The following is a 14,959-nucleotide window of genomic DNA, read 5'->3' on the forward strand; positions in this document are numbered from 1 at the left end:
TCCATTTCCGCGGGAAAATGTTTATCAAGCCGTTTCCTAACAGCGAATGCTGTTCTTGCTTATTAATATATGTTGTCTGACAGCGAGTGTTGTTTCGTTGTTTGTTTTGCGGTCGCTGCCTAGACACGGGTCTATGCGCCACAGTAAAATCCAGTGTCGGTTATAAACAACGTACATAGTTGCTGCTAGTATCATTATTCCTCGTATTATTTAAACACTAATTGGACTGAATTATTATTCGTATTATTATTATTATTATTATTATTATTAAGGATATCAAGATCCAGACGTGGGTGGGAGTGTAATAATAAAATATATCTTAAAAAAATACGATGGGATGGTATGAACTAGATTCATCCGAAGAAAGCAGTCTTCTGGGATTTGGCACCGTGTATATGTGGTGTTAACCGACGTTTCAGTTAACACCACATATACAAGGTGCCAAATCCCAGAAGACTGCTTTCTTCANCTTCTGGCCTATTGTACCAGCCCCAGATGATAGGTGAGGGTGATTGTGGAGCAATTGGTGGAATGAAGATTGGCAGGGGAAACCGAAGTACTCGGAGAAAACCTGCCCCAGCGCCACTTTGTCCACCGCAAATCCCATGTAAACTGACCTCATATTGAACCAGGTCGCCGCTTAAGATATCAGAGTCTAACCTAAGCATTGGGCCGGTCACGGCAGCCGAGCGGTCTAAGGCATGCACTGTCATCGTTCGCTTGGAAGCCGGGATCGTGGGTTCGGATGCCACTCAGGGCATGGATGTTTGTCTGCGTTTTTCTGTGTTTGTGTACAGGTAGAGGCTTTACGACGAGCTGATCACCCGCCCAAGGAGTCCTACCGTATGTCTATGATCTGGTAAAACCTAAGTGAAGGGAGAGTTTCATTGAGGTAGGCCTAGGCCCAAATGAGGGCTTTAGCGCCAATGAAAAAAAAAAACTAAGCATTTAGGCCGCGCCATAGCTCAACCGGTTAGTCGCTGGTTTCCCATCGCGGCGGCCCGGGTTCAATCCCGGGTCTGGTAAAGTGGGATTTGTGGTGGACAAAGTGGCGCTGAGGCAGGTTGTCTCCAAGTACTTCGGTTTCCCCTACCAATCTTCATTCCACCAAATTCTCCATCATCATAATCACCCGGGGCAGGCTACATTAGGCCAATCAGTGGCCGCCGTGCCGAGTGGACCCAGCTGGACTCCACCCCCCACTAAGCGAATTTAAACAATTTTAAAAGAAACCTAAGCATTTTCGTGGCAGCAACGCATGAGTTACAATGGCAAACAATATCCAGGCATCGGCCTCATTCATACCTGTTCCTAGCGAGAAGTTTTCATACGCGTTAAGCTTCTGTCTTAGCTTCAGGAGTTAACCAGTTCGAATCTCGCCGGAAGCAGAATATCCTGACTCAGGTTTTTCGTGGTTTTACCTCAGTTCCTCCATGATAATTCCAAAATAATACCTTAAAATGGGAGGTAACCCTTTCCTTCAAGATCTCTTCAAATTTTTACATATCCGAGATTAAAAATCTATATAATTTGAGCAACTGAGGGCGTCGCTAAAGAAACATAAATAAATACATTCTTTGCATACAGAAAATACTGAACAGATTTCGATTAAATTTCGAATTGGGATCTGTAATAAAATCTCAAGCCGGTCACGGTAGCCGAGCGGTGTAAGGCATGTACTGTCTTCGCTCGCTTGAAACTTGGATCGTGGATTCGAATCCCACTCAGGGCATAGATGTTTAGTTTGTGTGTGTTCTTTTGTGTTTGTGTACAGGTAGAGGCCTTGCGATGAACTGATCACCCGCCCAAGGAGTCCTACCGAATGTGTAAGATCTAGAAAAACCGAAGTGAACGGAGAAGTTTATGGAGGTAGGCCTAGGCCCACTGGGGCAGTAGTGCCAAGGAAAAAAAATTCAAACAAAAATACCAAAATCGAGTGCATATAACATTCTAGATAACTAGAACGTGCTGATAACAGAATGTCTAGGAATATTAAAATTTACGTTTTGGAGCAAGTTTTCTGTTTAACGTACGTAAGTGCGCAGTAATTATCAAACTATTAGCCTACTTATCTATATGACTCTACACTACAAAGGGCAGTATGAATTTTCAGCTTTGCTCTCCTTTCTTTTCTTACTTTAATAGCCCATTAACCCTTCAAAGTCAATTTGTTACTTTTTTTTATAGGTAGTGGGGTGGGACTAAGTCCCTTGTACTGCGGCCACTTCTGGCCTATTGTACCAGCCCCAGATGATAGGTGAGGGCGATTGTGGAGCAATTGGTGGAATGAAGATTGGCAGGGGAAACCGAAGTACTCGGAGAAAACCTACCCCAGCGCCACTTTGTCCACCACAAATCCCACTTGATCAGACCCCGGGATCGAACCCGGGCCGCCGCGGTGGGAAGCCAGCGACTAACCGCTTGAGCTATGGCGCGGTCCTCCATATGTACCACTCAACGTACCAAAACGCCGCGTTCTCCCCACAAAGTGTATGTGTGTGTGTGTGTGTTCCGTATGGTTCCCACAATAAACAGTGATTGTTTCTCTAAACAGCATTAACCGGTTGAGCTTTCTGGGGAGAGGTAATGTGTTTCCTGTGAGGTGCGAAATGAATTCGTATAGAATATTTAGAAGAAATCCATTTTTTGGCCCCCTGAAGCTATCTTAACACTGAATTGAAGGAATTTTCCCTTTGTCAATCATATAAAATAACTTGGTGTAATCTTCAAAAAGAGGATTACATGAAGACTGCACATATAAATGATTGAAACCACGACCTTCAGAGCATTTATTAGACTCCACCTAACATTCAAAAACGAGAGTTTAAGCATGGACATTAAACTAAACCTCCATAAAGCGCTGATAAGATTAGTAATGACTTGCGTGTATGCTTGTCCCGCCTGGGAATTAGCGGCAGACACCTAACTCTTAATACTGCAACGCCTACAAAACATGTTTTTCCACACAACTGGAAATATTCCAAGAAACACACAGGTCCGCGTTTTGCTACGGCTTCCAACCTTCCGTATGTATACCATTATGTAACTAAACTGTGCAGGAGACACCCAGGAGTCATACAAACAAGGAGAAGCCAGACACAGTAAATACAGAAGTTTTAAACTTGGCGGCGGTCAAGCTTACGACCGTTCAAGTGACTAAGCCGCCGTTGTAGCATAAGATACGAAAGATAGGTATGATTTGCTTTTCAAAGCCTGTAGTGACAGAGGACTTGTACACAAGGAAGAATTTTCAATAACATGTTATATGTGCGTTACGTACACTTGACGAAGGCCAAGCGTATCCATAAGAGTCAAACCCATCCTCTCCTCAGAGAGGGTGTTACATAAGGACTATGACTGCAAGCGTTCAGTTGCAAAAAAAAATCTCTAGTCGTGATCTTCAAGGGGTTGGTGCGAAGACGAATTGATTGGCTGTAAACCGCCAGTCTTAGAGTAACTATGACTCCGGCCGCGCCATAGCTCAAGCGGTTAGTCGCTGATTTTCAACCGAGGCGGCCCGGGTTCGATCCCGGGTCTGGTAAAGTGGGATTTGTGGTGGACAAAGTGGCGCTGGGGCTGGTTTTCTCCGAGTACTTCGGTTTCCCCTGTCAATCTTCATTCCACCAAATTCTCCATCATCATAATCAACCGGGGCAGGCTACAATAGGCCAATCAGTGGCCGCCGTGCCGAGTAAACCCAGCTGGACTCCACCCCCCCCCCACTAAGCGGTGTATGGGGCCTATGGGACCTATGCTATTAGCTACTTTAACATTACAAAGAGTATCCCAGAAGAAATGAAAGCACATCACTTACCGAACTTCAGATGCACTACACCCTCCGGATGCTGTACCCGAGAGACTCGAAAAAGTGATCTTGAGAAATGGTACCGGAATAATCTGAAACCCAAATCAAAATAAATTATTTTTACCGTTCAGTAGTAACGGGCTATGGGTTGGAAGGCTTTGTATCGACTCTCGGTAGGGGCAAGAGATTCATATTTCTTCAAAGGATACGGAGAGGCTCTGGGGCCCCACCTTCCTTTGGGAACGAGGGGCTCTTTCCCTGGAGGTAAATGAGTTAGTTACCTGAGGTTGACCACCTCTATTTAGTGCCGTTAAGAATAGTGGAGCGGTAGACCCATTCCCCCATAGGTCTTCATGGTGGTGCTTAATTAATGAAGCAGAGGGACACCTTTAATTGACGGTGGGAATGGGTAAACACTACATTCGGAGAGAAATTAAGAATAAAAATATAAATTCGGGAAAAGCTTTCTGCCACAGCATTTATAATCCTCTGAGTTTAACGTTTCGTTTAAAAACGTATAGAGTTAGATATACAATTCTTTGTTGGAATCCGTCGTAACACAACAACATGACGGTCAAGGTCAACATTATCTTACCTACATGTTTCGGCTTTTAAAACCATCATCAGGAAAAATACATGGTTACTATATTCAAACACTATTGAACTGCATTTCATTGTAACAGTACAGATGGATACTTCACTACTATGTTACACTATAAAATACAAGGTATAAAAATACCATTATAAAATTATTATAAAACGAAACTTATGCAATAAAATATGGTTAAAAACTCATGTGATATTTCATTCCGGTCTAGAAAACAGAAATTAACGGCCGTGGGGATTCGTTGCGCTGACCACGCGATACCCTCTATCCGTTAAAGTTGGAACTAAAATTCGCCGACAAGCGGCGGTCGCTCGGTCGGCATAACACTTGCGGAATAATATCACGGCGTTTGTTTTTGTTTTGATATTTCATATTATGAAGTCAGTTGTTGCAATCTTGTTATATTCCAGCGGACATATAATGGTATATTCAAGACTTGTATACGTAAAGTAAACTGCTTGGAGGCCCGTGGTATAGGTGTAGTATTATTTGGTATTAATCTGGAAATCATGTGACAATAATAGCTGTTAAATTTATTGTGATTAACTATTGATTTGGTATTGATAATATAGTTGTATTGTTTACTTACTGTTTGGCCGCTACCTCATCTTACTTACTTACTTACTCATGGAGCTGAGCCCTTCTGGAGGAGCCGCCAATTCTGCAGCTACTCAAGAAAATCCCAGCATTTTATGGAACCCGAAGGTTCATTACCGTGTTCACAAGAGCCCTCCTCTGGTCCCTATCCTGAGCCAGATCAATCCAATCCATACCATCCCATTCTATCCCTCTAAGATCCATTTTAATATTGTCCACATACCTACGCCTTGGTCTTCCCAGTGGTCTCTTTACAATGTATTTCGTCCGCTGTGGTGTGAATAGCGTAACCATGTATTTTTCCTGATGATGGCTTTAAAAGCCGAAACATGTAGCTAAGATAATGTTGACCTTGACCGTCATGTTGTTGTGTTACGACGGATTCCAATAGAGAATTGTACATAACAAACATAACAGGTTTCACGAAATGAAAAGTACAGATTTAGACATACAAGACTATAGTTTTACCTACTGTTTTGCACAGGTATGTAAATTAATCTCATCCCAAAGGAAGACCATAGGCTGAGATTGTCTAAGAAGGTACTGAGGAAAATATTTTGACCTAAGAGGGAGACTGGGAGGACGAGGTAACGTAGTTAGTTAAAGCACTATGCTACAAGCCGGAAGGTCGAAGGTTCGATTCCCGGTGAGGTCACTGGATCTTTCAATTTACCTAATCATTGCAGTCGCACTATGGTCCTGTGGTCGACTCAATTTCTAACAGAAATGAGTACCAGAAATTTTCCTGAGTGTAAAGTGCAGCCTGTTACCGCGTAAGGTTCACAACCTCACCTTCATCTGTGAGCTGATTGTCTAGAGAAAATGTGGGGACCTCAACGTCTCAAACCCCTATGAGCGTCCATGGCCTGTTACAGGGATCGGTTTGCCCTTTTTACTCTAAGACGGAGAATTTGACTGGATGAAGATGTACAATTAGCTTCGGGATTTCTCCTCTTTAACGAACAGTTTTAAAATGACAAATGCAAGGAGACTAAAATTGGGCGATAAATGTAGCATGCATGGGAGAGATCAAAAGTAAAATGTATGCCTGTAACAGGCCGTCCAGACCCATGGGGTTGTGAGATGTCTAGGTTCCCACATTTTCTAAACAATCGGCTCACAGATGGCGGTGAGGTTGTCAGCCTTACGCGCCGGCTGGCCTTTCCCCCCCAAGAATATTCCTGGTACTCATTTCTGTTAGAGGCTGAGTCGACCCCAGGGCCATAGTGTGGCTGGAAGGATTAGGTTAATTGAAAAAAAAATCCAATGGTCTCATCGGGACTTGAACCCGCGACCTTCCGTCTTGTAGCGTAGTGCCTCAACAAACTACGTTACCGCGTGCCTCCGAGATGAAACGTGCACTCATAACGTATTCATAATATCTTAAGAGTTAAGATTACTTGGAAGGTCAGAGAGCAGGTGGGAATATAAAATTAGAATTTATGTTAAAGGAGACTGTAAAAGTTTGGAATGGATTCCGCTGTCTCGGGGGTCTCCTGTGAAAACAGTGAATCTTCTGCTTCCATAAAATACGGAGAATGACTGAGGAACTATTAACAATTCAAAAAGAACCGCAATAATAGAATAATTAATTAATTATAGGAAGAGACAATGACATCTTTAAGGTACTATCCCAGCACACGTTCCGAGGAGATAATGATCTTGAATCAGACTGAGATTAGAGCCCGGCGCCCCCAATATACGAAGCATGAGGTTTAGTGCAGATTAATGTGCGTTGCTAATGCCCGTGCGTAGCTGGGCATATCTGAACAATCAGGCATATATTAAGTTAGGTACAGCGCGACCTGCCACAACAGCCACATCTTACCATTTGTCACATGCTCGCTTTCGACGGCTTCAACATTCAACTGTGGAGGCCAAACGTACCATTGACGAATTAAATGGCCTTGTATAGAGAGACAGTTGCGTAATGCAACTGTGCCACCATAACCTGTATAGCGTATTTGTGAATGTCCGCCTACTGTTTCATTTAGATTTATGGGAAGCGAGTTATCGGAATCATGTCCTTCAAGAAAGCTATCCCCGTAACAGGCCGTGAAAGCCCATAGGGTTGTGAGACGTCGAGGCTCCCACATTATCTAGACAATCGGCTCACAGATGGCGGTAAGGTTGTTAGCCTCTGTGGTTTAGTGATCAGAGCTCCTGGGTACAGATCCAGAGGTCCCGGGTTCCATTCCCGGCGCTACCAGATTTTCTGAGAAGTGGTGGGTCTGGAAGGGGATCCACTCAACCTCGTGAGGATAATTGAGGAGCTATTTCAAGGAAATAGCGGCTCCGGTCTAGAAAAACGAAATTATCGACAGTGAGGATTCGTTGCGCTGACCACGCGACACCCTCTAACAGCTAAAATTGGCACTAACTTCACCGACAAGCGGCGGTCGCTAGGTCGGTATAGTTCGCTTGCGGACTAAAGCCACGGAATTTGTCCTGCAAGAAAGAATGTAATCTAAAAAACTAACCTTGTGGTAAAAGAAACAGAAGACAAAATGGCATTGGAGTAGGAATGTCTCCGAATATTTCGGTTTCCCCTGCCAATTTTCATTCCACCAACTGCTCCACGTTTATTGGTCAACCTGTCATCCAATATAATATAGCCTCAATACTGACAGCGTCGTTAAATAAACAACAAAAAAGAACTGGGAAGACCAACAGCGCTAATGTAACCTGTTGAACATATCTGTGATGTTACGTCACAGATAGTGAGGCGGGTGCTTACGTCATCGTTAGGAGGTTATAAGTCAAACTAATGATTGCCACTGGCCTGTCACGCGCTGCTGTTCTGTCCATACTCGGGCAAGTGAGGAGAGGAAAACGTACAGTCACACAATGTCCGGGCTGTTGCTCGTATAACTCTTCATAGAATAATTCCCTTTTCCCAAGGACAATCATATTGTAACGGATTTGATCAACGCGTTGCGAGGCAACAGCACTATAAACACGGTCCAACACGCAACAATAGAAGAGGCTTGTTTTCTATGTCGTCCGCTCCACCCCTAGTGCTGGTAACGGACCAATGAGCTCGCAGTCTGATACATGACACGTTTTTTCTATGTGGTCTGTACTACGCAACAATAGAACTGTATTTTCTGTGCGGGGTCCGTGCCTAGAGGACATGAGAGAATACGGGAATAGGAATTGACTTCACTTGAGTCCCGAAGTTCCAAGGGAACAGCAGTGTGGCCAGAATAAGAATTAGAAGACTTGGTGTGTGACGTCACATGTGCTGTAGTACATCGATATTGGGAGTGTGTAATTTAGTGAGACTTTTACAGTTCCTGTGTTATAAATCCGTTGCCGGGAAACGGATAGTGAAGGCTAATGTGTGTGTAAAACAGCAATAGTGCATTGATTATTCGTAATTACGACCTGTAGGTGGTTAATAAATCAAATTACAAATCCGAGCGCCGTCTTTAGTCACTAATACACGTGACAATATATTGCTTGCTATGTACTAGATTTTATTTTCAAAACATGGCGTAACCAAAATCGCCATATCAGAGATCTCACTGAACGAATGTAACGTTTCCCTCGTAAATTTTCTTACTCTTATTATGTGCTCTCAATTTTGGGGGGCAGATATACCAAGTATGGCTTTGTGCTATGGCACCGAAAATGGGATTAGAAATAAGATGCTCAAAAACTGGAAACTCATCTAACCCTTAACAAAACCTTGATTATCTGAGCAATACAAACTGAATTCTGCTTAAGAAATATATTATCACTTTATTGAGTGATTATAGACGGGGTTTGGATTGGTAAACAGATTTATTGAACACTTACGGATCCGCGACTACAAGTAAATATAACCGTTTCACTAGTTCACTACAGCACGCACCAAATCTTCTCAGTCTGCTGTGTCTTCACCAGTCGTTGTCTGGTAATGGCTTCCAACGGCGGACGTTCCCCTTCCTCGGGGTTCCCGAACTGTCCCTGGCCTCAGCTACAGCAAATCTCGGCTAATTAACTAATTCACCGATAAACTCCACTCCACTAACCCTCACTAATTCAGAGTCAAGGTCGGAGTTAATTTAACCCTGGAGGTCTACCGCCAATCAGTTCTTCTAGGAGCCAACCCCTTGAGACTCACGACCAGTATTTTTTTTCGACTGAACACTTGTGGTCCTAGCCCTTATGTAACATCTTTTCTGACGAGAGGATAGCTCTGTCGTTTAAAATTGCTACTGGTCCTCGCCAGTGCAGTCATTTTCAGGTCCGAGTCCCGGAAGACTCATAACCACATTTTACTGTCTACCCCAACATGGCTGGCCAAGTTCTCGTATTCATATCCCCCAGGAACAAGGTGGCCCGGTTATATCCCCAGGCACTGGATTCCATTTTCGTCGCCTCCTACGACTCGCAGGGCTACGGTGGAGGTATTCGAACCCACATCCACACAGGATTTCTCCTCTCACTCACTCAACTAACTGTCCTGCTTACAGAATCTCGGCACAGACCGCATAGAAAATATCGTTCCTCTTTTGCTGTTTAGGAGCCGTTATTTAGTAACGGGAGTTGTCTGTTTGTTTCGCGGTCGTTGCCTAACAACGGGCCTACATGCCATAACATTAAGATGAACATTAGTTTATAGGCAAAGAACATGAATTTGTAAGACAGTTGGTGGGCTAACATTATATTATAGCACGATAAGAAGTGAAGAGATATGAATAACATAGTGTTCGTTTTCAGTGGTTATTTAACGATGTTTTCGGTATAGAAACTAAACAGGGCTGGTAGGATAAATAATGAATTAATTGAAAATAAGTTGGATGGAAGAGGTCGTGGCCTGATCGCGGCATTCGCCTTGAGGAACTAAAAATAACTATAAAATCCACCAGTGAGGATAACCGGTGTCCTGGCCGAGAATCGAACAGAGTACCTCCTTAATACAAGACTGGGCCGCGCCACGGCTCAAGCGATTAGTCGCTGGCTTCCCACCGCGGAGGCCCGGGTTCGATCCCGGGGTCTAGTCAAGTGGGATTTGTGGTGGACAAAGTGGCGCTGAGGCAGGCTTACTGCGAGCACTTCGGTTTACTCTGCCAATCTTCATTCCACCAATTGCTCCACAATCACCCTCACCTATCATCTGGGGCTGGTACAATAGGCCAGAAGTGGCCGCAGTACAAGGGACTTAGTCCCACCCCACTATCAATAAAACAAGACTAGAGCGTTCCCTCTGGACCATCCTGTTCGGCTACGCGTGGAATGCGGGATACGAACTTCCGAACAGCAAAGAAATGAAGAATTTATGAGACCACGAATTCCACGAATAAGAGAATTCATAGGATAAAAACGAAAAGAAATGAGGAAGGGGCTGACAGAATTCCAGGATCACGACAATGACGTCCTTACAGACAAAATGCATTCGTACCAAAGTGGAGAGGCTAGAGTTGGTACTAACTTCGCCGACAAGCGGTGGTCGCTCGGTCGGTATAGTTCGCTTGCGGACTAAAAACACGGAGTTTTTGTTTGTATATATTGAAACATCTCTTCAACTTGGCTCGACGTTCAGCTCATCAACTCATCATGGAAGGGTATTTGTGCTCTTTCTCCGTACCGTATACAGGTACCCAAAACAGACCATAATCGCTTCAACGCGTTTCCAGATTTATCATTCAAAATCACGTGTCACTGAAAAAGTATACGGATAATAAGTGAAGTATTTTTTTTATTGCTAGTGGGGTGGGACTAAGTCCCTTGTACTGTGGCCACTTCTGGCCTATTGTACCAGCCCCAGATGATAGGTGAGGGTGATTGTGGAGCAATTGGTGGAATGAATATTGGTAGGGTAACCGAAGTACTCGGAAAAAACCTGCCCCAGGGCCATTTTGTCCACCACAAATCCCACTTGACCAGACCCGGGATCGAACCCGGGCCGCCGCGGTGTGAAGCCAACGACGAACAACTTGAGCTATGACGGGGCCAATAAGTAAAGTAAGCAAAGCTATCCCTGCAACAGACCTTGGAGGCCAATACGGTTGTGAGATGTTGAGGTTCCCACATTTTCTAGACAATCGGCTCACAGATGGCAGTAAGGTTGTCAACCCTACGCGCCGGCCGCCCTTTACCCTCAGGAAGATTCCTGGTACTCATTTATGTTAGAGTTGATCCCAGGGCCATAGTGCGGCTGGAAGGATTAGGTTATTTTAAAAAATCCAATGACCTCATCGGGACTTGAAGCCTCGACCTTCCAGCTTGTAGCATAGTGCCTCAACCAACTACGCTACCGCGTGCTCCCTACGGATATTAAGGCTCCTATAAATTGTAAACAAAGATATCTAAACATGCGGCCCAAGACAATATATAATTTATGCAGAAGATAAGGTGTAGTAGTACAAACACATAAAGCAGCAGGCTTGAGATAAGAAACGGGAGAGTTTAGACAAAAAGGGCGACAAAGTGCATACCGATACGGAAAGCACGACAAATCGTAAATATGAATATTCAACATTTAACATCCCCGACAAAAAAATATCTACTGAAAAATTTCCACGTGTATGAAAAGCCTTATCTTCTGGACTGTTACGTCGCGTTTCGAAGGAACGCACTGATTCTAAGTTCGACGACTAAGCTAACCAAGAAACCAACAACTGGTAAAACTTAGTATGTTCATCCGAAATTTCTACCACACTAGACGGTATCACATCCCATCACATCACCGCCATGATAACATCAGGTATCATACTGTCACGTGACAAAGTGACTCTCGAAGGGGTTTTTGATTGGAGAGTGGATTTATTGACTTTAACATACGACCCGTGACTACACTTAATTATACCGCCATCTTTGATCTTCACACTTTACAAACCACTACAGCACGCAGTGAGTCTTTTCCGTCTACTGTGTCTTCACCAGCAGTTGCCTGGTAACGGCTCCAACAATGGCTATCCCTTTGCTTTCGTAATCAAGTCCTCTCTGAATGGCGGCTTCCTTACAACTGTCTAGCACCCAGGAATTTGACAGTATCTCAGAATACAGCGTCGAAAGATAGGATGAATACTGAATTGTAAATTATCTGGCAGGAAGTAGTCGTCGCTTAATTTGGGTAATATTCCGGAATTTGCCTGAAGAAAACCTCAGAACACACAGTGCTTCGTCAGAGGTTCGAACCAAATGTCTTCCGAATACAGACCTACAGTGTTACCGCTACATCAGTCTGCTCTGTAACAAATGAAATTTAACAGTTAATAATGTGAGACCCGTTGACATTCAACGAGACGTTTCATCGTTTGTTACACAAGTTTTCTTCTTAGCAACTTATCTTGGTTTCTCCCGTATTACTTTCCAGTAATACATGATATGTGGAGGCCGAGTTATAACGCCATCTCCCTTATCGTCTCCCTTATTTATTCTACACTTCACATCAAAACAACATAAATTATCATATAATAGGCACGAGAGAGTGAAACAAAGGACTGCTCGTTCGTTCATGACCTACAGCACAACTTACGTTCATGTAACATGTTCATTCGATTCAGTCATAAAGCTGGACCATTCTTGAGAAGCCGCCAGTTGTACAGCTACTCAAGAAATTCCCAACATTTTATGGAACCCGAAAGTTCATTACCATGTTCACAAGAGCCCTCCACTGGTCCCTACCCTGAGCCAGATCAAATCCAATCCATACCACCCCACCCTACCTCTCTAAAATCCATTTTAATATTATTCACCCAACTACGTCTTGATCTTCCTAGTAGTCTTTTCCCTTCTGGCTTTCCCACCAATATCCTATACGCATTCCTCGTCTCCCCCATTCGTGCTACGTGACCTGCCCACCTCATCCTCCTTGACTTGATCATTCTAATTATACTTGGAGAAGAGTACAAGTTATGAAGCTCCTCATTATGCAGTTTTCTACAACCTCCTGTCACTTCATTCTCTTCGGTCCAAATATTCCCCTCAACACACTGTTCTCACCCTCAGTCTATGTTCCTCAATGTCAGAGACCAAGTTTCACACCCATACAGAACCACAGGCAAAGTAGTATGTTAACTCGCGAAATCTTCTTACTATGGTAACTCAAAATTGAGTAACAGAAATTATAAATCTCGTGCTTATATAAAAAGGTTTACATAAAAAGTAAAGGTAAAGCTGTCCCTGTGCTTAACTAATTATGCAGTACGCCATGGAGACGTATTGGGGGAGTGGATGTATAGCTCCACCATTTTTGACCTCGGTTCCAGATGAAGTTGAGTGGTCAGCTTCACACACTGACCGCCTTAAGCCGGGGAAATCGCCCCCGGTACCCACTGGATACGTGGTTGTGTGGGCCTCAGAGCCGATCAGGACCCTAAAGAGGAGAAAAATCCCCTACCAGGAATCGAACCCCAATCGTCCAGTCCTTAGCCCGTCGTTATACCGACTGAGCTATCCCTACTCTTACGTAAAAAAGCAGAAAAGTATTAAAATATTTAATATTAAACCTAAAAATTCTTCTCAGTTTCGAGTACGTTGTGAGTTACATTGGAGCAATACAGACTGAGCTACCTACTGCAGCTGTAACGCTCTACACTTGTGCTCAACGGCTACACCGACACGTTCTTCGTCGTTTTCCTCAGACCCTGAAGGTAAATGCCGGGGAGAAGCACCTCGATTAGAGTCACAGCCACTTCTTTCCAATTTCTTGTCAATTCATTAACCATCCAGCACTGGAAGCTACGCTGAGCTGTAGATTCTATCTGTCTGTCTACCTATCAGTCTTTCTTTCTGTCTATCTGCCTATCTATCTGTCTATTTGCCTATCTGTCTAGCTGCTTGTCTATCTGTATATCTGCCTTTCTATCAGTCTATCTATCTATCTGTCTAGCTGCATGTCTATCTGCCTATGTGCCTTTCTATCAGTCTGTCTATCTATCTATCTATCTATGTCTTTACAGGCCTTTATTTTTTCTTGATTTTTACACAGCCGGTATGACTCCTTGAATTGGACATGAGCCCGACGCAAGGTCTCTACCTACACACAGAATAAACGCACACAAACAACCATGTCTTGAGTGGGATTCGAACCCACGTTCCCAGTGTTTGAGCGGTATGAATAGGAACAGGTATGACGTACGTACTGCGAGATAATTTTACGCTTTTCTTGCAACAAACATAGAAATACTCCCACCAGAACATTCACAGACTGTAGGAACAGAGATGAGTTATGACCTTTACGTTAGAAAATAAATTATCTTATTTCTGGAATGTTTAACTGAAAATATTGACAGATATATGAGGGTCATGTGACCTGTTTCTTACGTGCTGCAGGAAGTATAACACTGCGCAAGTTAAGTGCCTTTTGTTCAATGTGACTCCGTAACACGGCAGGCAATGTGCGTTGAAGCCTAACTGCTTTGCACCAGCGCGGCTCGAGCCCTGCACCGATCTGACGACAGTAACGCCAACATGGAGCCGGCCAAGAAACGAGAGAAACTTAACCCCAGGGGAACAGCCAACCCACTCTCCAAACTTCTCTTCTTGTGAGTATAAAACATTTTTTCAAATTAAGGATTATTGCATTTAAGGGAAATACCAGCTTATAAAATGGGTATCGGGGGGGTTAAGTAGCCGAGGCATGAAGCTAACCACTACTACCGACGTCAAGAATAGTGGAGATGTGACTCCACTCACCCGTACGTTTTCATGGCGTGGTGCTTAATTAATTAAACAAAGGGACAACTATACCTTTTACCTTTACTTTATTTAAGGATTCATAAGGCCGCGTAATAGCTCAAACGGTTAGTCGCTGGCTTCCCGATCCCGGGTCTGGTCAAGTGGGATTTGTGGTGAACAAAGTGGCGCTGGGGAAGGTTTTCTCCGAGTACTTCGGTTTCCCCTGCCAATCTTCATTCCACCAATTGCTCCACAATCACCCTCACCTATCATCTGGGGCTGGTACAATAGGCCAGAAGTGGCCGCAGTACAAGGGACTTAGTCCCACCCCACTAGCA

The 14,959-nt window shown here is 43.9% G+C and overlaps 1 protein-coding gene across 1 annotated transcript in view; it reads left to right on the forward strand.

Annotated features, from left to right (window-relative positions):
- The window catches only part of LOC111864333 (multidrug resistance-associated protein 4), a gene marked incomplete in the record, with an annotated part of 69,332 nt that overhangs the window by 1,947 nt on the left and 52,426 nt on the right, over positions 1 to 14,959 (forward strand). Inside the window, 1 exon segment of the mRNA XM_033751468.1 lies at positions 14,277 to 14,488. Coding sequence (XP_033607359.1) covers positions 14,415 to 14,488 — 74 coding nt within the window.

This window comes from Cryptotermes secundus, unplaced genomic scaffold (assembly GCF_002891405.2).
Source record: "Cryptotermes secundus unplaced genomic scaffold, Csec_1.0 scaffold83, whole genome shotgun sequence".
Taxonomy (NCBI): domain Eukaryota; kingdom Metazoa; phylum Arthropoda; class Insecta; order Blattodea; family Kalotermitidae; genus Cryptotermes; species Cryptotermes secundus.